The sequence below is a fragment of the Diceros bicornis genome, chromosome 8 (genome assembly GCF_020826845.1).
Source record: "Diceros bicornis minor isolate mBicDic1 chromosome 8, mDicBic1.mat.cur, whole genome shotgun sequence".
Lineage (NCBI taxonomy): Eukaryota > Metazoa > Chordata > Mammalia > Perissodactyla > Rhinocerotidae > Diceros > Diceros bicornis.
In genome coordinates, this window is record NC_080747.1 from 43,165,159 (window position 1) to 43,188,041 (window position 22,883).

The 22,883-nt window shown below is 35.5% G+C and overlaps 1 protein-coding gene across 9 annotated transcripts in view; it reads right to left on the minus strand.

The window, feature by feature from the left end:
* Positions 1 to 22,883, minus strand: part of CLOCK (clock circadian regulator) — a 119,220-nt gene that overhangs the window by 16,271 nt on the left and 80,066 nt on the right. For all 9 annotated transcript variants that reach the window (XM_058547109.1, XM_058547105.1, XM_058547108.1 and 6 more), the window contains 9 exons: positions 15,630 to 15,743; positions 15,373 to 15,491; positions 13,477 to 13,559; positions 13,167 to 13,273; positions 11,225 to 11,372; positions 10,587 to 10,662; positions 4,457 to 4,598; positions 2,168 to 2,268; positions 1,544 to 1,633 (listed from right to left, as the gene is read on the minus strand). In XM_058547109.1, the coding sequence (XP_058403092.1) occupies positions 1,544 to 1,633; positions 2,168 to 2,268; positions 4,457 to 4,598; positions 10,587 to 10,662; positions 11,225 to 11,372; positions 13,167 to 13,273; positions 13,477 to 13,559; positions 15,373 to 15,491; positions 15,630 to 15,743 (980 nt within the window). The remainder of the gene's footprint in view (positions 1 to 1,543; positions 1,634 to 2,167; positions 2,269 to 4,456; positions 4,599 to 10,586; positions 10,663 to 11,224; positions 11,373 to 13,166; positions 13,274 to 13,476; positions 13,560 to 15,372; positions 15,492 to 15,629; positions 15,744 to 22,883) is intronic.

A 22,883-nucleotide genomic window follows, 5' to 3' on the forward strand; every position in this document is an offset into this window, starting at 1 on the left:
CTTTATCACTGAATGACATATGAGATGTGAATACTTATTAACATTTTTGACATAGTAGATATTATTTATTGCATGAAAATATCCCTTTAAAATGTTAAGAAATGCTTATTAAGTATCTTGAGATTAATAAACTAATAATATTGAAAGTATTTCTAAATGTTTACATAAAAATTCTGTTAACCTTCAGAATAAAAAGCATTTGAGGACTCAATGCTGATAAAAACTATGGCAACTACAGATAATATTTAATAATATGGTGCTGTTATAAACACCTTACATGATCATATGTTGCAAGCTAATGACATTTAGGTAATTTAGAGCATATTTATACAAGTGTCATATAATAGCTATAACTACATATATATAATTTAAATAACAACCATATAAGATAAAGGTATTTTTAGAAAAAGATTGTTTTTACCTATTTTTAACTATCATTATTTGAAATTAATATACTGTTAAGTCAAGGTATATTTAATGCCAAAAAACAGTCAGAAAATTTTAGATTATTTTTACCACTACTTAGCAGTATTTTTAATGTGTTAATTTTTAATGAATGAGTACAGAGTCATAAATTACAAGCCGGGAAGTTACAATCAAAAGTAACGTAGGGGGCCGGCCCCATGGCTTAGTGGTTGGGTGCGTGCGCTCCGCTACTGGCGACCCGGGTTCGGATCCTGGGCATGCACCGATGCACCGCTGTCTGGCCATGCTGAGGCGGCAACCCACATACAGCAACTAGAAGAATGTGCTATGACATACAACTATCTACTGGGGCTTTGGGGAGAAAAAGGGAAAAAAAAAAGGAGGAGGATTGGCAATAGATGTTAACTTAGGGCTGGTCTTCCTCGGCAAGGAGAGGAGGATTGGCATGGATGTTAGCTCAGGGCTGATCTTCCTCACAAAGAAAAAAAAAAAGTATTTAAGCCTCCTTTGGAACTCAGCTCAAGGAACAATTCTTTCAGAAAGTTTTCCTTCACTTCCTCAGGCTGCATTAAGGGGCCATCTAATGTGCTCACATATCAGCCTATATACCTTGAGCATAGACTATATAATATTGTATTGTAGTTATGTTGTTCCCTCGAGATGTAATAAAGTCTTTTAGCATAGATATTACATATTTATACTGCCAGCACCTGCAATACCTGATATATAACAAGGAACTCAATATATGAATGAATATATGAATAAAATTACTCAGTTCTTCCAACATCCATAAGAACAAAATAAACAGCTATATTTCATCTTTAATATCTTTCTGTCCATAGAGTTTCTCAATAGGGGTATTATAGCATATTAAGCAGGATAATTCTTTGTTGTGCAAAACTGTCATGCATTCTGAAAGAGAATTAGCATCTCTGGCCCTTGCCTACTACGGGGTCAGTGGTACCCCACAATCACTGACAATCAAAAATATCCCCATATATTCTAAATGCCCAGAGTTGAGATTCACTGTATCTATAAGTATATATTTTTAAAAATCTTACTAGCTTAAAAATAATTTATCATTTAAAAATACTCAACTGAAACAAACAAAAAATACCTGGGACATGCCTTGTGGAATTGGTAAATTTGCAGCTTGAGACATCACTGGCTGTGTCAATGACTGACCAACAGACTGGGAATTTATGGACTAGAAGCAAAATAAAAAATAACACTGGAGTGATGATCATTCCCATACATGAGAACTTCCACCAGAAATATCACCATGGTATCTTTATAACTGGATTACAGTCTGCCTCACACGTTTTAAGCTGAGCACAGGCACTTCTCCCCCTCTACACTGGGAATGTCAGTTTACAGATAAACACTATTTATCTTTTTATCTTCCAAGGCTTCTGCCACATTACCTTGCATGGGCTCTCAAATACAAGTAGACTGGACTCAACTGAAAGTGATTAGCATTTGAAATTAGATATAAAATAGCTCTAAATTATCAGCTTTTCATAAGTGAAAAATATCTGACATTTGACCTGAAAGATAATCAAAAGGATTGATATGTTGAACAACTACTTCTCAAAAAAGGAAAGATATTGAGTGTTATATATCAACAACTATCTTGATCTTTATAGAAAGGGATAATGAATCAATGAATTTCTGAAGATTTAGATGACTTTTCCCCTTTTAATATATCTTTATTCAGAGGAATACTAACTGAAGAGTTTACCTGACTACTAAACGATGACCTCCTTTGTGCCATCTTTTCATGAGCTGGTAAATGCTGTCTGGGAGGAGTGCTGGTATCCGTTGGGATCTTTGTTGGTGTTGCTGAGGTTAGTCAACAAAAACAGAATAGCATTAGTACTTTATAAAATACAGTTTTCAAAGATTAGTCTCAAAATGCATTTCAGTGAAAATTTTTCTAAATTCTTCAATAAAAGTGAAGTCTACGACAATGATTCATTTTAATGACTTCTTTTTTAAGAATAAATATTTGAAATAGGAAAACTTTAAATATAAAAATGTTTACTACATCTATAACTCAATAGTAAAAAACCTAATAACTCCATTAAGAAATGGCCTAAGGACTTGAATAGACATTTCTCCAAAGAAGACATATAAATGGCCAAGCAGTATATGAAAAAATGCTCCAAGTCACTAGTCATCAGCGGAATGCAAATCAAAACCAAAAAGATATCTCCTCACATCTGTCAGGATGGCTATTATCAAAAAGCAAAAGGTAAATGTTCACGAGAATGTAGAGCAACTGGAACCCTTGCACACTGTTGGTGGGGATACAAAATAGTGCAGCCACTGTGGAAAACAGTATAGAAGTTTCTCAAAAATTAAAAATAGAACTACCATTAAGATCCAGCAATCCCACTTCTGGGTATTTATCCAAAAGAATTGAAATCAGGATCTTGAAGAGATATTAGCACTCCTACGTTCATTGCAGCACTACTCACAATGGCCAAGATATGAAAACAATCTAAACGTCTACTGACAGATGAATGGATAAACAAAATGTGGTATATACATACAATGGAATACTATTCAACCTTAAAAAAAGAAGGAAATTCTGCAATACTCGACAACATGGATGAACCCTGAAGACACTATGCTAAGTGAAATAAGCCAATGACAGAAAGACAAGTACTGCATGACTCTATTATATAAGGTGTCTAAAATAGTGAAATTCATTGAATCAAAGAGTAGAACGGTGACTGATAAGAGCTGGGGGGAGGGGGAAATGGGGAGTTACTAACCAATGGGCGTGAAGTTTCAGTTAAAGATGATGAACAAGGGGCCGGCCCCACAGCATAGCAGTTAAGCGTGCGCACTCCCCTGTTGGTGGCCAGGGTTTGGATCCCGGGCGCACATGGACACACTGCTTGTCAGGCCATGCTGTGATGGCATCCCACGTGAAGGGAGGAAGATGGGCACAGATGTTAGCTCAGGGCCAGTCTTCCTCAGCCAAAAAAAAAAAAAAAAAAAAAGAGGAGGATTGGCAGGGATGTTAGCTCAGGGCTGATCTTCCTGACAAAAAAAAAAAAGGATGATGAACAAGCTCTAGGGATCTGCTGTACAACTTTATACCTACAGTCAACAATAACATATTATTTACAGTAACTTAAAAATTCAAGAGGGTAGATCTTTTTTTTTTTTTTTTTTGTGAGGATGATCAGCCCTGTGCTAATATCTGCCAATCCTCCTTTTTTTTTTGCTGAGGAAGACTGGCCCTGTGCTAACATCCGTGCCCACCTTCCTCCACTTTATATGGGACGCCGCCACAGCATGGCTTGCCAAGTGGTGTGTCGGTGTGCGCCCGGGATCCGAACCGGTGAACCCCGGGCCACCACAGCAGAGAGCACACACTTAACTGCTTGTGCCACCGGGCCGGCACCCTCAAGAGGATAGATCTTATTTTAAGTGTCCTTACCACAATTAAATAAAATTTTTTAAAAAGAGAGAAATAGCTATAACAGGAAAATTTTTTTCCTAAGATTTTTAGAAATCCTGTGTTTAAACTCTTTGATGTTCTAGCCAGATACTGAGAGTTCAAACAACTCCCTTTTTCCTTATTATATATAGTTTTAATACTCTAAGAAATACAAGTGCTAAACTCTTTAAAAAAAAGTTACTAATTTAATGACAATTATGCAAGTTTTTATAAAGGCAAGACACTAAAAAAAAACTTTCAAAAAGCAAGCTTAAAGAACACTTACTGGTTCTAGCAATAGAAAAGGAAAAAATAGTTTTGCTTTCTTTTTCAGGGATGATAAAAAACTTAACAATACCAACATTACTACCTACATATTTTATAGGTTACTTCATAAACTTCTTTACTAAATGTGAGCAATGTGCTTCTTGCTCCCTGTAAAGGTTAATATATTTCAGAAATGTAAAAACTTATCATTTTAAAGTAGTATGTAGTGAAAAATGCTGATACCAGTAATACAAACAATTTAGAAGCACTCTCTCTAAAGGAAGTCTGCTTTCAAGCTCAGGTACTCACAGGAAGGGTCTGAGACTGCTGTGTGAGATGATTTTCTTGAACTCCGGGAGGATGCAGAAGGGGTTGGGCTGTGATCAAATCTTTCCAATGCCTCCTTGAGACTGACTGTGTTTATACGATTATCAGAGCCAGAATCTTGGGCCTAAGGAGACAGAGTAAAATAAATGTTTTCTTGTGGTTCAGTTCAGAGATCCCAAATTAGCAATACTGCTTGCTAACCCCTTCTCCCCAAAATCAGTTTTTACCCATAGCAAGGCAAAGGGACCTGTGTAATATTAGGTAAAGAAATGAGCATTTATTTTTTATAGCCAGAAATTTTTGGCTTCATTCTCTATTTAAAGAAACAACAGATGCAAAAGAATGATGCTGGACTCTTACCTTATACCATACACAAAAATCAGCTCAAAATGGATCAAAGACCTAAACATAAGAGCTAAAACTATAAAACTTTTAGAAGAAAAGGGGAAAAGCATTATGACCGTGGATTGGGCAATGATTTCTTGGATATGACACTAAAAGCACAGGCATCAAAAGTGCATCAACAGACACTATGAATAGAGTAGAAAGGCAACCTATGGAATGGGAGAAAACATTTGCACATCATTTATCTGGTAAAGAATTAATACCCAGAATATATAAAGAACTTCTAAAACTCAATAGCAAAAAAAAATCAACCAATTCAATTAAAAAATGGGCAAAGGTCTTGCACAGACATTAAAGGCCAATAAACACATGAAAAGATGCTCAACATCACTAATCATTAGGGAAATGCAAATCAACAGCACAGTGAGACACCACTTCATACCCATCAGGATGGCTATTATCAAAAAAACAGAAAATAATGTGTTGGTGAGGATACGGAAAAAGTGGAACCCTTGTGCACTGCTAATGGGAATGTAAAATAGTGCACCTACTATAGAAAACATTATGACAGTTCCTCAAAAAATTAAATACATAGAATTCCCACATGATCCAGCAATTCCATTTTTGGGTATATACTCAAAAGAATTAAAAGCAGGACTCAAACAGAAATTTGTACACTCATGTTCATAGCAGCATTATTCACAATAGCCAAAAGATGAATGCAACCCAAGTGTCCATCGACAGATGAATAAACAAAATGTGGTATATACATACAATGAAAGATTATTCAGCCTTAAAAAGGAAGGAAATTCTGACACATGCTACAACATGGAGGAACCTTGAGGACATTATGCCAAGTGAAATAAGCCAGTTACAATAGGACAAATACTGTATGATTCCATTTATATGAGATACCTATAGGGTCAAATTCATAGAGTCAGAAAGTAGATTGGTAGCTGCCAGGGGCTGGAGGAAGCAGGGAATAGAGAGTTACTGTTTAATGGGTAAAGAGTTTCAGTTTGGGAAGATGAAAAAATTCTGGTGATGGATAGTGGTGATGGTTGCACAACAGTGTGAACGTACTTAATGCCACTGAATTGTACACTTAAAATTGGTAGAAATGGTAAATGTTATGTTATGTTACATTTCACCACATTAAACAAAATTAAGTGTAAAAAAAAAAGAAACAACAGAATAAAGATGACACTTTACAGACAAGGTACTGCAAGCATCTTTGGAACTCAGCATTGGACTGCTGAAAATCTTCCTCTTCACTCCAACTCGGACCCTTCTCCAGAATTTCAATATCCATATGGATGATTCATCGAGTATCCTGTCCTGGCCTCTCAGCTTTCTAGGAACTCCTCATCTCCAATAACCTTTCTCCTCCACTCTACCTCAGTCATTCAAACTCTACACCTGTCATTACCAGATATTGTAGCACCTCTAAAAGCACAAATTAAATCCCACTTTAAACCATACTTTCCTATCCTATCCTTCCAGCTCACTTCTCAAGTGTTCCTTTGGAAACAATTATAGTCAACCACAAATGATCACCAACCTAAAATGGACACTCAACACTAGGCAGTGTGAGTAAACATTAAGGTTTTGGGGTGGGCTCACTTTCCTCCTCTTCACAATTATTCTATATCTTTCCCAATGTTCTGAAACCTCTGTCTCCCTCTCTCTCAACTGATAGCTTTGCCTTATATAGACGAGAACACTTGCCACCACCAAATTTATAACTCTACCTGCTAATATTCCAGGTATACCAATATACTCATCTTCCCTTTCCTCTGCATTATGATAGAGGGAAGTGTCAAAGAGAGGGCTTACACAGGCCCTCCACATGCAGCAGTGAATGAGAAACAATTCTCTGTTCTTATTCTAGGAAGCTACATAGAAAGGAGAACATATGTGTATACACACATATAAACAACATGATTTCGAAGTTACTTGTACCAGAAAGGAAAAAAAAAAAGGGTGATGTGACACAATGCCTTACGTCCTGCACTCTCACCACTCTTCACACCCTACATTTTTGTCTCCATCTCCCACTGCTTCCCAGCTCCTAAAACCCTTCTGCCTGCCTTCAGTATCCACAATCAGCAAATTCTTCTGTATTCTCAACCTCATCTCTGAACATTCCTTCACTGGCTTGCTCTAACTAAAACCCAGATCTCCCCAGAGGATACCACTTTCCTTGTAGGTCTCTTAAGTGGTGGCTGTTTTCTCTCATACAACCCTTAGAACCTCTGCTCAGGAAGTGGAATAGAAGTCCTCCTACTGCTCTTTTCAGAAAATTTTCCCTTCCTCCCAGCACTCACAACTTTGAATCTCACATTAGCACACCATGTAACTCACTCTCTCTCTCATTGTTGCAGTCATCCACTGACCTTGTGGTCACTCCTAAGTACCTAAATTAAAATTTTCACTGCTGGCTTAGTATTACCCTCAATAATTCTTAATTCCAAGATTATAAATATTCACATATTCAACACCATGACATCTCTCTTGAAGGCCAAAGATCTTGACCTCCACCTCCTCACTCATTCATTCTCACAGTCTTACCCTAACCCTTGTCAATACCAGTAAGAATAAACCTTCCATTATCTAAATTTCAAACATCCTACTCTTTGACCACCATTTCCCTTATTTCCTACTCATTCTCTTTAATATCTCAACTCCAATAATCCTTTGGTGGAACCTAAAATACATTGATTCTACCATATTTTCACACTCACTCTTTCCCCTTTAGTTTTCTCTCCCTTCTTTACCCAGCTTAAATTCATGATTAATCATCATAACCACGCCCTTGCATATACCATCAACTCACTTGCTCGCGTCTCCCTTCACCACATTCCCTTAGAAAAATCCCAGTGCTGGTTAAACCCAATTTTTAACCTATTCCACATCTGTTCCTGCACAGCTGACCATGGTTGAAGAAACACAATATGGGGACTGGTTTCTCTCTAAATTAATGACCAAGAATCTCAAGTGGGTCCTTAATCCTGCCTGCCAAACAGACTAAAATTCCCTTGTCTGTTCACTTTCCTGCTCTCCTATAAAACCATTTAACACCTTCTCCTCTCTTCTCAAACTTCCAACTACTCCTCTCCTAACTTTACTCTTAGGTGGGAACTCTGTTCCTATTTTACTGAAGAGTACTGCAACAAGCTCACACTACTCTATCAACCTACCTACCAGCATCTGTACTCATACATTCTACCTTTCTTCATGTTACTACAGATCAGAGATCAGCAAACTTTTTCTGTAAGGGTCAGAGAGTCAATATTTTAGGCTTTGTGGGCCGTACGGGCTCTGTTGCAACTATGCAACTCTGCTGTTGTGGCACAAAAGCAGCCACAGGCAACAGTATATAAAGAATTGAGTGTGGCTGTGGAATTTGATATAATTTTCACGTGTCACCAAACATTATTCTTCTTTTAATTGTTTTCAATCACTTAAAAACATGTAAAAAACACCTCTAGCTTGCAGGTGTTACAAAACCAGGCAGAGGGCCAGATCTGGCCTAAAGGCCATAGTTTGCCAACCTCTGCTACTTTTGAATAATCTGTGCCCCTTAAACCCAATCCGTCCACTTGTGGACTAGATCCTATTCTTGTCTCACCAACTCAAGCACCTTGCGCCAGCATTTCTACCTCTCTCTGTCCTATCACCAATTTTTCTATCTCCATCAGACCATTCCCACCAGTATACAAACATGCTATTATTTCTCCCACCTTCAAAAGCAAGTACTTCTTTTAAGCCCACTTATTCTTCCTACTGCTGCCCTATTTCTCTCCTCTCGTAGTAAAACTCCTTACTACTGTCTCTAATTCTCCTTGTCCCAGAAAATTCTCTTTTAAACCCACTCTAATCAGGCTTTCATCCATATTACCATTCCACCCAATCTGTTCTTACTGATCAATGAATATATGCTGTTACATTTAATGCTCAATTCTTAGTGCTCATCTAATTTAACTTATTTCAGCTGAATCTGACAAAGCTGACTATTCACTCCTCACTAACACACTTTCCTTTCTTGGCTTCTAGGACAGCTTAGTTTCCTGGTTTTACTTCTCCCTCACTGGTTATTTCCCCTTATCTCCTTTGTGATTGGTTCTTCCCAGTTTCCCTAATCTCTTGATGGTGGAGTGCCCCAGTGCTTAGTCCTTGCTCATGTTCTCTCTCTACACTCATTCCCTTGATGATCACATTTAGATTCATGATTTTCAAACCATCCACACATTGAAGTTTCTCAAAAACATATCTCAAATGGACCTCTTTCCTAAACTCCAGGAGGATCATGGTGGTAACAGTAAACATGGTGAGAAAGCAGACATAGTTGGAGTATATTTTGGAAGTAGGGCTAGTTGAATTTACTAGGACTGGATACTGGCGTGAGGGAAAAAGAAGCAGCAAGGAGGAACAATCTCTATATACTTCAGTTTCTATAATGATCTTCATTTCAAGGAACCCTAAATTTAAGCATTTTCCCAGAAAATTTCTTTTACTAAAACATACTGCATCTTCTTCCTCTAAGCATACAAAGCCTCTCTGGAAAAACTCTTTCACATGGGATCCATAAGAGCAGAGAATTTGTCTGTATTATTCACTGCTGTATTCTCAGCCTCTAGAGCCACATCCAGTACTTCCTGGCACATGGAACATACTTAATAAGGTTTGTTGAATGACTGAACAATATCCCCCATATTGTCCCTGGCATGCTGCCTATTTAACTCACTTTTTATACAGATTGACTCTTTTCATTCCACTTATTTTCCACATGTCAAAAATACCTGTCATAGGCAACTTCTAACATGGCTCACAATGATTTCCGCCTCCTGCTATAACCTTATATAATCCCTCCCCTTTAGTGTAGGGTGGACCTAGTGGTTTGCTTCTAATGAAAAGAATAGACAAAAGTGATGGGATATCACTTCTGTGATTAGGTTACAAAAGACTCTGGCTTTTATCTTGCTGGTTTTTTCTCTCCCTGAATCTTCCTGCATACTTGCTATGATGGAAAGGGCCACATGGAAAGGAACTGAGGGTCGCCTCTGGCAATCAATCAGCAAGGAACCAAGGCCCTTAGTCCAACTGCCCAAGAGGAACCCGATCCTTCTAACAACCACTGAGTAAGCTTGGAAACAGATTCTGCCCCAGTTGAACCTTGAGATGACTGTGGCCCCACAGACACCTTGATTACAGCCTTGTGAGAGACCCTGGGCTGACACCTTGACCTCATGACCAATTCTGAAGCAGAGGGTCCAACTAAACTGTGCCTGGATTCTTGACCCACAGAAACTATGAGATAATAAATGTGTGTTATTTTACATCAAGTTTTGTTACACAGTAATAGGTAACTAATACACTACACTTCTACCTGACATAATGAAAAGAGAAACCAGAGTTCAAATTCTGACTATTAACTTCCCAGTCATGTGTCTTTAGGGGAGGTGTTTTTTCCCCCCTTAAAGCCTCAGTTTCAGTATTTTCAAAGCGGGGATTTTAGGTAAATCTGAGATGATACACGTCTCTCACCCAATTACCATTAAACGCAGGGCCTTCAAATCTTTTTTCAGAAGCAGATGAAGTTTTAAAATATTAAGTTTAAAATAAAAATAAATAGTAAACTATAATTATAACCCTGTCACAAGTGAGGAAATGAAACATTTGGAAAATAATTTTCCTATCCATTACTGGGTCTTATCTTTCATTGGGAAGAAATTAAATAATTTTTTAAAAACCATAAGATACTTACTTTGTCAGCAGCTGTCTCAGGAAGAGACTCTTCAATGCCAAGTTCTCGTCGTCTTTCAGCCCTAACTTCTGCATAACTACAAATGGAAGAAAATAGAATTTTAGTGTTTCATCATTCATTTAAAATACTGCAGAGGTGCAATCATTCAGTGTTTGTTATGTATCTTTTTGTTCATCACTAATGCCAGACTATTTTCTATGCACTACACAAACCTAAAACATATCTATAGTGTACTACATTAATTCAAATTGCAATTTTCTAGGTATCTCAGAAGTTTTATATGCTACTGTAAATGATCCATAACTACCCAGTCTTTACATTAAGAGGAATTAAATAAACGAAGAGCATGCTTATCTACTCCAGTTTTCCTTTTACATGATTGACTTTGGTACATAAAAGCCAGTTACAACTTTTGATCTAACCCATAAAATTTATGTCAAGAATTATATATCTATATATACCTGTATTCTATTTCTATATAATGCCTGTAAGTAAATTTAATATTATATTGAAAATATATACCAAAATGAGGGAAAAAATCACTTTGCAGTTCATTAAAATGTCATGCATAAAAATTACACTGCCAAAATCATTACGGATGGTTCTATAATTCAGAAATTTTATAAAAGAATTATTACCTTACTACAGTGTGAGTACAAACAATAAACTCTGGCCTTGAATTCCACTGATGATAAGTGATATAATAATGAGTTTGAAGCCAAATCCACTGTTGTCCTTTGGTCAGGAACCTATAATAACATGATTTGCCTTTCCCGTATTGCATTACTAAGAAAAGAGAAAAATGTTTTTTTGATTCATATTATTAGTTATGAATCTATTTTTTAGCCAAAACTATCATTTACATTTAAATTTATATATATAATTCTTCTTCTGGCTTTTCAATAACATATATATCAATATAAGAAAATGCTTTTCTATAGAGATAGCTTAAGGTCCCAAGCAATTAACATATCTTCCACAGTGCCCAATTTATAGTCTGTTATTGCCAATCTTAGATACTTTTCATATACAATAAATTACCAAATACTCAAGATTATTCACTTATTGACTTCCTGCTGCCAAGATATACTGAGGATAACAGCAATAAGTAATCACACCTGAGTTTTTTTTCCCCACAGATACCCTGGCAAGTACAGCATCTTTGAGGCATTTAACTCTACACTTTAACCAAAATCAGGATAACTTAATTGTTTGAAGTAACTGATAAGTACAGTAATTCTCAAAACGTTCTCTGTAGATTGTAAGTTCTGAAGCCTTTTAACAGACATTAAGCAAAAAGTAGGTTTTGAGGTTAAATTAATTAGGGAAACTTTGTTAAATAGGTTTATTTAGTCTTCTCAAAACCTCGAGTATGCTAATGCATGTCAAGATTCTGGGAGTAGAGGGGTGGGGATTGATTATGAAGTGTTTCCCAGTCTCCCTTGACCATAAAATCTGTTTTTAATGGATTGGTATTTAGTGGAACAAACCTTAGGAAATGCTGGTCAGGAATCTCGCGCTCTCTCTCACTTGTAATGACAAAATCAAGGTCTACAAAATTTAAACTGCTTGTCCAAAATTACGCAGCTAGTTAACAGAAGTGTCAGATCTTTTCAATACATCATGGAGCTTAGTGCCCACATGACCTGGAGTGAATAATGTTTTCTTTGGTGCTGAAATGACTTTACTCTGAAAATCTTCCATATAGTTGATGCTATTATATAACATGTTTTATTTTCATATAAAGGGGTTTATTAGACCAGTCTAAGACATCATGAAAGTATCTTAAATATCTAATTAAGCTTTAGAGGGCACCCAAGAGGGCAGAATTTTGGGAGGAGGATCAGAGAAGCAAATAAAACCTATCATTAAAACCAACTTCTGAAGCAAAGCATGAATAGCATGTGGTAAAAAGGTAGGTCTAGACTCTAATCCTGTCTCTGCCACCAATGAGTCACAGGATTGTGAGTAAATTACTTAGCCTTACTGTGTCTCGGTTTACTCATAGAGATAATAACAGTATCTACTTTCTTTCTAGAACTGTGGTGATGAATAATGGAGATAATGTATGTAAACTGTTTAGAATAGTGCAAGCACAATGAGGTGATAATGTTTCTGCTACTAATAACAATAACAGTAGGTAACATTAAGCACTGACTATGAGCTTTCTAAAAGAGATTCTCTAAATGTGTACCTACCTCCTGGGGAGACTTGCATGCCTGGAAATTAAAATGTATGAAACAGTGTTCTAATATTTTGACATACTATTACAATTTTCAGAGGAATCTACTTCTTTTACTCCAGATATAGAGCTAATAGACTTCAGAACTAGGTTTACTAGATGCTATACTATAAAACTGTACTTCCTATTATAGACTGCAATATGTAAAACAGAACTTTAATTTAAACTTGATCTAGGATTTCTCCTGGATTGGTTATACATATCAAGTAAAATCTTCTAGTATATTTCAAAAATACAAAAATGGTTATAAGTCTGTATTTACCACCTTCTATTGATACAATAGTTATTTACATAATTAAAAACAGTTATTATCACCAGAAATAATAAAGTCTACTTACAGTGCTCATGACATTTTGCCAAATTTTCTAGGTCATCCACATGATAGTAATCATAGCCTGACGTTCCCAGAACTTCAAATGGCAAATATCCTATTATGGGTGGTGCCCTAAATTACATATAAAATAATCAATATTATAACTTATTCCATAATAAGAAATACTCCAACTAGAAATCAATTTTGGGGGGAACCTTTATCTTTTGAAAAATGGATAATGGATTTGAACATCCTGATTAGAAAGTTTGTCCATGAAATCCATTAATTTCAAGAATTATATAATATGACAATTACTTTTTATGAAACTTAGTTACCTGTGATCTAGAAATAGGAACTTCCATTCTAAACTATGTCTAGATGTAAACTCTTCATTAGGTTCTTCAACAGTGCACATTTCCTACAAATAAATTAATAATTAAAATTTAGAAATACTTTTCTGTGTCCTTAGAAGAATCCTAAATATTGTTAGCTATAAAAGTCATTATTAGATAACTTTTCCCTAAACAATTTAACACATTTTTATTTTCTAGTACTAAAGAATAAAAGTACTAAATAATAAGTAAATAAATAAGGCAATAAATATATGTAGGCTTCCGGGGGAGCACTTCTCACTCTACGTATTTCTCTATTCTCTACATGCCTACAAACTCTATTCTGAATTCAGATCTCTCTCCTGAATTACAGTTCTACATTTCCAACTGTCTGGATGTCCCCACACATCACAAAGTCCACATGTCCTATAATGAACTAACTGCCTTACTCCCCATACCCAGTTAACACAGTTTTCCATCTCATTAATGGAGGCATACCTGTGTTGTGCCATTAGTCTAGAAATCTGATAGTCACAACACACTCTTTCATGTTCACTTTCACCATCTAAATGGCCACTACTAAATTCTTTCAATTTCACCTTCTAAGTTTTTTAAAAAATCTATTCGCTCCCCTCCATCTTCACGGTTTTAATTTAGACTCTAGACCCTTGCCATCAGTGGCTCACATTATTGCCACAGCGTCTCCCCCAACAAGTCTCCCTGTCCTTCAAATTCGTCTTCTGTTCTGGCCATAATTATCTTACTAACACCCAAATATGATTATATAACTTCCCTGCTTAAAAACCTTAATGTTTTCTCATTAAGATAAAGTTTAAATTCTTCAGCATGGAGACACAAACAACAAAGAAGAAACAGTTCATTTCTGGCCTCTGCTTACTTTGCTAACCTCGTCTCCCACCATCCCTACCCACTCCTCACATAGTAACCCTAGACTCTAGTCAAACTCAACAATGAATTCCAATCTGCCTCTGTGTCCTTGAATGACCTTCTGTAGCACAACGTAGTGATTAAGAGATTGGGCTTTGAGAGAAAAAGAATTAGAATCAATCCCAGTTCTACCACTTAATAGCTGTGACTTTGGGCCAGTAACTTAACTCCCCTAAGCCCCAGTTTTCTTATAATATAAAATAAGATCATACTAGCATCTATCTTATAGGGTTGTTACAAGAATTAAATGAGATAATGCACTTAAAGTATACAGCACGTAGTAAGCACTCAATAAATGTTAGCCACTGCTATTATTTCCTAAGAGCAAAACAAGCAGAGTGAGACTGCTTTAAGATCCACTAACTTCTAATTCACTACTTTGTCCTATAATATGGTGTCGCCCTAAAATTTAAAATCTTAGCCTGACTTATTTCCAGCCACTTTCTAGAGGTTAAATGCTTTCATTTTCCCACCTCCCTACTGATCATCTGCTTGTTGGGCCCAGGAAATAAAAATAAATTATTTAATTGAATTTTTTAAATGAAAAGTAAATTATATGCAGTAAAAAAGCCACTTGTATATTTCAAAAGAAAATTTCAAAAACAACCTTTTAAAATTACCTAGATTTTTGGCCTTTCCCTTTTAATGTAAATTGTTTACTATACAAAGAAGCACCCTAAAATTCTGCACAAAAGCAGGACAATGGTGATATATAACCACTGGTTGACGGCAAAGGATATATATTTAAAAATTAATTATATAATTTAATGAGTGCCTTGATAACTCATTATTTGCTTCCAAATTATCATAATCATGTATATTTAATAACTCCTGGCCATTACTACTTCAAAGTTTGCAGGAAGTTTCAGTTATTCTGGAAACAACAAAAATAAAGATAGTTTTCATACTATGAAGTGAAATCTCCTTTAGGAAATAAAATTAGAAACATACCTTGATGAACTGAGGGGTAGCTAATCTGACAGTAGCTACAAAACAAACTCTATCTTCATAAGAAGGCCTATGTGTGCGTTGGATAGTTCCTTCAAAACCATTGTGTGCTGAGGTGGATACTAAAACAGTAAGGAAATATGAATCATCAGTTACTCCAGGAAAATCCAGTTTTTATTGATGTTCAGATATCTATGTCTTTAAGAGCTTAAAAGAATACTAAGTTAAGAATACATTGTAAGAGAAGCATTTTTACTCACCACTGTTTAAAGATTTGAAATTTCCTATAAATTTCACATATTCATAAGTAGACAGCTCCTTTGGGTCTATTGTTCCTCGAAGCATATGACAACAGAATTCTAACTGATTTTTTGCTGAAATAAGAGAAAAAATATGATATATTTGTGATTTATCACAATAAATGATCTATCACATAAGATTATAAGAGTTGTATAAGTTTACAATCATCATTTTCTCCAACAGACATCCTCAATGACATTTTATTTAGTCCATAAGAGTACTTTTAGGAGATGATCTCACCTTGTCCTTAATAGAGAAAACAAATCTTCTGATATAAGCAACTCCATATTTCCCCATTTTTATGTGTCCTTCCTTCTCATTCTTCACTCTGATTTCAAAGAAAGGTTTTGCTTCCCATTCTAAAGCTAACGCTTCTAGTTCTACCTTGAATAGTGTCTTTCCTATCTTCTCTAGGACCAGGGCCACACCACTGTTATTCATTCCTTTAGCATCCACACATTCTCTTCTTTGGATGCTCACTTTCTACTTTTAAATTTGTTCAGGTCTTTCCATCTCAAACGAATAAAGGGTTTTTCATGCTACTCTTTTTAGTATCACAGATCTCCTTCCTTTTCATTACGTGCTCTAGTTTCCATATATTCATTTCACTTAACTTCATGCACTGTGGATTTCATCCTCACATCTCGACAGAAACTGCTCTTCTAAAGATCACCAACATTTATATTATTAACTTCAATGGTCTTTCCTGTTTCTACCTCTTCTTAAAACTCATATGTCTTCATTCCCATAGCATGAAATCTGCCTTCCTTACTATTTCTATCTCTTCTGCTAATCAGTCTTCAAACCATGGGTATTCACAAAAATTCATTTGATCTTTATCTTCTACTATCTTTCATAAACTTATTGGTATTGGTAAACTTATTTATTCCTAAATCTCTCCCCCCAACTCTAATATTCTATATAAGACAAAGTCTTTTATCACTATTTGCTTTCAGGACATTTCTACTTGCTTGTCCCATCAGTAACTTAAACTCAAAATATTTGAATTTATCCCTTTTTCTTCCTAAGCCAGCTGCCCTTCCCCTTTGTCCTATGTGTGCTTATCTCCTAAGTTAGAAACCTTATCAATTTGGTTTCTTCTCTTCCTATCACGAACCCCAAAACCAGTCTATCACCAGGACCTGCTATTTATTTTACCAAGAAAGCTCTCATTTTTTCCAACTGAGCATCCAGTACCACCAATTTAGTAAAGACACACATTACCTTGCATCTAGGTAACTGGAAAAATGTATTCTTTACACCTGAACACTCTTGCCACTTGGATTCAAAGCTGCCTGCTACTCTTAGACTAATATTACTTTCATCATTATTATTTCAGCAATCAAGGACCAGTAACACCTCTCTTTGCTCACAGCATCAAACTCATACTCTCCTGTCATTATCACAAATAGCTTTATCATCAAACTCAACAGGTTCAAAATCTAACTACCTTCTTCCTAAAATCTTCCCCACTGATCATCCCTAGCCACTCTGTCACCTGTGCCTAACACCAAGTCCTATTGAGTTTATCTACTCAACACTCATATACATACCTTCCTCTCTATCCTTACTTCTACTGCTTTCTTCTTCATCTTTTCTTGTATTGCTATATTTTTTATCTCCAGTCTGGTCCTTTTCAAAATTGTCCACTTGAGAGCTTTTTTTTCAAACCACAACCACTCAAATCCCCTTTCACTGGCTCCTCATTATGTAAAAAATCAAACTCTTTAGGACAAAATATTAGGCCCTATTTCCTTCTCTAGACACAAATCACACCACCTGTACCACCTCACCTTCATTACGGCCCAAATGACCTACCTGCAGAATCCTGACTTTCCCAAGCAATTTCCCCTCTGTTTTAAATCATGTGTACTCTTTTGGCATGAAATACTTTTGTTCTAGGGAAATAACTTTTTGTATATCAGTTGTTTAACTAGGGGGTCAGCAAGTCATTTAATTAAGGCATTTTCTATCAATAAGTATTGTTGCCATCCACACCTCTGATCTTAGAAGCAGAAGCCTAAGGTCTTTCATTCAGTTCCCCAGGCAATTCTGCCCTTATGAAGGTCTCTAAAGCAGACTTTCTCCTTTGTCCACCTCTTGCTACGTTCCAGGATTCCACCTTTCTAATTCTTTTCTCCTCGCTCTATATAGTTACCTCAAGCAATGTCATTCAATCCATGAATTCAAATACCATTTGTAGGCATATAACTGGCCTCTACATCAATATATCCAGCCCAAATCTTTCTCTTAGGTGAAAGACTAGAGTGGTCTATTTGTCAATGTGATAAGAACTTGATTTTAAAACAATTAAAAATAGGCTTCGAATGGATTCTGTCTCTAGTTCTTCTCAACTCCTTCTGACAGGCTATCCACTCTTATCAAAGATATACATTCATACATACTTACATGTATATGTACATGAAGGTGTGTATCTATATATGTGTATCTAAATTCTTGGACAGTTACTGTGCTATAGAATTTGAGGGTTCAAAACACAAAGGTCCTTTAAAATGATTTATGTCATTATTACCAGAAAAGTCAAAATTTAAAAATCATTAAAATAGTCATTAAAGAAGATATTTAATAACTAATGGCCAAATACAGTGTTGTAATTTCAGATTTCACACAGGGTAATTTAGTGAAGAAAATTAAGTATTCTGGTCAAATTAATTTGTTCAATGAATCCAGGAGAAATGTCCGGTTATACCATATTTTGCACTTTTTAAAGGCAGGGACTATTTTTCACTATTCTTGGCACTTTTATTATATAGCACCAGTGCCTGGCACATTACATACATCCAATAAATGATTGTTTAATTCTGTTTAATTAATAAGGCAAATGATTTCTTTTATTTAATAATTTTAAAAAATACACAAGTTTTTTTTTCCCAGTTTCAGTGTTCAATTGGTTAATGATGGTAAAAATGAAAATGTTTCATTTCCTCTCATTAAATATAAGATTTTATTGACAAACCCTTAGCCAGACTTACTAAGAAAAAAAGAGAAAAGGCTCAAACAAATAAAAATAGAAATGAAAGAGGAGAAATTACAACGGATACCATGGAAATACAAAGGATTATAAGAGAATACCATGAAAAACCATATGCCAACAAATTGGACAATCTAGAAGAAATGGATAAATTCTTAGACTCATAAAACCTCCCAAAACTGAACCAAGAAGAAACAGAGAATCTGAATAGACCAATCACAAGTAAAGAGATTGAAACAGTAATCAAAAACCTCCCAAAAAATAAAAGTCCAGGACCAGATGGCTTCTCCAGAGAATTTTCCAAACATTCAAACAAGATTTAATACCCATCCTTCTCAAACTATTCAAAAAAATAGAGGAAGATGGAACACTTCCTAACTCATTCTACGAGGCCAACATCACCCTGCTACCAAAGCCAGACAAAGACAATACAAAGAAGGAAAACTACAGGCCAATATCGCTGATGAACATAGATGCAAAAATCCTCAACAAAATATTGGCAAACCAAATACAGCAACACGTTAAAAAGATCATACACCATGATCAAGTGGGATTTATACCAGGGACACAGGGATGGTTCAACATCAGCAAATCAATCAACGTGATACACCACATCAACAAAATGAAGAATAAAAACCACATGGTCATCTCAATAGATGCAGAGAAGGCATTTGACAAGATCCAATATCCTTTTATGATAAACACTCTCAACAAAATGGATACAGAAGGAAAGTACCTCAACATAATAAAGGCTATTTATGACAAACCCACAGCCAACATCATACTTAACGAGGAAAGGCTGAAAGCCATTCCTCTGAGAACAGGAAAGAGACAAGGCTGCCCACTCTCACCACTCTTATTCAACATAGTACTGGAGGTCTGGGCCAGAGCAATTAGGCAAGAAAAAGGAATAAAAGGAATCCAAATAGGCAACGAAGAAGTGAAACTCTCACTATTTGCAGATGACATGATTTTATATATAGAAAACCCTAAAGAATCCTTTGGAAAACTATTAGAAATAATCAACAACTACAGCAAAGTCGCAGGGTACAAAATCAATCTACAAAAATCAGTTGCATTTCTGTATGCTAACAACGAACTAACAGAAAGAGAGCTCAAAAAAATAATACCATTTACAACTTCAATCAAAAATAAAATATCTAGGAATAAATCTTACCAAGGAGGTGAAACACCTATATGATGAAAACTACAAGACATTATTGAAAGAAATCTATGATGACATAAAGAAATGGAAAGACATCCCAAGCACATGGATTGGAAGAATAAACACAGTTAAAATGTCTATATTACCTAAAGCAATCTACAAATTCAATGCAATCCCAATCAGAATCCCAATGACATTCTTCACGGAAATAGAAAAAAGAATACTAAAATTCATATAGGGCAACAAAAGACCCTGAATAGCTAAAGCAATCCTGAGAAAAAAGAACAAAACTGGAGGCATCACAATCCCTGACTTCAAAACATACTACAAAGCAATAGTAATCAAAACAGCATGGTACTGGTACAAAACAGACACACAGATCAATGGAACAGAACTGAAAGCCCAGAAATAAAACCACACAAATACGGACAGCTAATTTTCAACAAAGGAGTGAAGAACATACAATGGAGAAAGGAAAGTCTCTTCAATAAATGATGCTGGGAAAACTGGACAGCCACATGTAAACGAATGAAAGTGGACCATCTGCTATCACCATACACAAAAATTAACTCAAAATGGATCAAAGACCTGAAAGTGAGACCTGAAACTGTACAACTCATAGAAGAAAATATAGGCAACACACTATTTGACATTGGTCATAAAAGAATCTTTTCAGATGCCATGCCTACTTAGACTAGGGAAACTAAAGAAAAAATAAGTAAGTGGGACTTTATCAGATTAAAGAGCTTCTACAAGACAAATGAAACCAGGATCAAAATGAATAGACAACCCACCAGCTGGGAGAATATATTTGCAAAACACACATCTGACAAGGGGTTAATCTCTATAATATATAAAGAACTCACACAACTGAACAACAAAAAAACAAACAACACGATCAAAAAATAGGCAGAGGAAATGAACAGATACTTCTCCAAAGAAGATATACAGATGGCCAATAGGCACATGAAAAGATGTTCAACATCACTAATCATCAGGGAAATGCAAACCAAAACAACACTAAGATATCACCTCACACCCATTAGAATGGCTATAATCACCAACACAAAAAACAACAAATGTTGGAGAGGATGTGGAGAAACAGGAACCCTCATACGCAGCTGCTGGGAATGCAAACTGGTGCAGCCTCTATGGAAAACAGTATGGAGATTCCTCAAAAAATTAAAAATAGAAATACTCTATGATCCAGCTATCCCACTACTGGGAATCTAAAGAGGCTTATGCATCCCTATGTTCATTGCAGCATTATTCACTATAGCCAAGAGGCGGAAGCAACCCAAGGGTCCCTCAACTGATGATTGGATCAAGAAGATGTGGTATATACATATACAATGGAATACTACTCAGCCATAAAAAAAGACAAAATCATCCAATTTGCAACAACATGGATGGACCTGGAGGGTATTATGTTGAGTGAAATAAGCCAGAAAGAGAAAGACAAACACCGTATGATCTCACTCATATGTGGAATATAAACCAACACATGGACAGAGAAAACTGTACTGTGGTTACCAGGGGCAGTGGGGGTAAGGGGTGGGCACAAGGGGTGAAGGGAGACATGTATACGGTGATTGACAAACAAAAATGTACAACCAAAATTTCACAATGTTATAAACTATTAGGACATCAATAATAAAAAATAATAAATAAGATTTTATTTAAAAATTAATAAGAATAATCTCAACAAAAAAGAAACAAACCACCCAATTAAAAAATGGGCAAAGGATCTGAACATTTTTCCAAAAAAGATATACAGATGGCCAACAGGCACATGAAAAGATGTTAAACATCACCAATTATTAGGGAAATGCAAATTAAAACTACAATGGAGATATCACCTCATGCCCATCAGAATGGCTATAAATAACGAGACAAGAAATAACAAGTGTTGGAGAGATGTGGAGAAAAGGGAACTCTCATACACTGCTGGTGGGAATGCAAACTGGTGCAGCCACTATGGAAAACAGTATAGATATTCCTCAAAAAATTAAGAACAGAACTACCATATGATCCAGCTATTCCACTTCTGGGTGTTTATCCAAAGAACACAAAAACACGAATGCATAAAGATATATGCACCCCTATGTTCATTATTATTATTCCCAATAGCCAAGACTTAGAAACAACCTAAGTCCCCATCAATGGATGAATGGATAAAGAAGATGTGGTATATATATACACAATGGAATACTACTCAGCTATAAAAAAAGATAAAATCTTGCCATTTGTGACAACATGAATGGACCTTGAGGGTATTATGACAATCCAAATAAGTCAGACAGCAAAAGTCAAATACTCTATGATTTCACTCATAAGTAGAAGATAAAAACAACCACAACAAAAAAACACATAGATACAGAGATCAGATTGGTAGTTACCAGAAGGGAAGTGGGGAGGGAGGAGGGCAAAAGGGGTGTTAGGGCACATGTGTACGGTGACAGCTGGTAATTAGACTTTGGGTGGTGAACATGATGTAGTCTACACACAAATCAAAATATAATGATGTACACTTGAAATTTATATAATGTTATAAATCAATGTTACCTCAATAAAAATATATATATATGAAATATATGTAGATATAAAAAACCAAAGTACTGAATACTGTTAACAATATAATGTCATTAATGTAAAAAAAAAAAAAAAAAGAGTACATGTTGCCTTGAATATTCATAAAATATTTTCAGAATTTTCTTCAAAACACTATGTTTTTTTTAATCTATATCTGGATACAGGACTAATTATTTGGGGCACAAGAATGTGAGCTAGACTTTTACAGAGTATTATTTTGTAAGTTTTAAGTTTGGAAACATGAAATATATTATTATACAAAATAATTATTTAAAAATTATAAAAACATTAATAAGAATATATTGCCAAGTTCCATTTTTGTGTAAAATACAGTTTCATGGCATAACTATTATAACAAAAAAGAGATTTCAATATACTCTGGAATACAGTTTAAACTTTTAATATGTCAATTCCATTTTATATATTTCTTTAATATTTAAAAAGGATCTAACAGGGTATAGAATG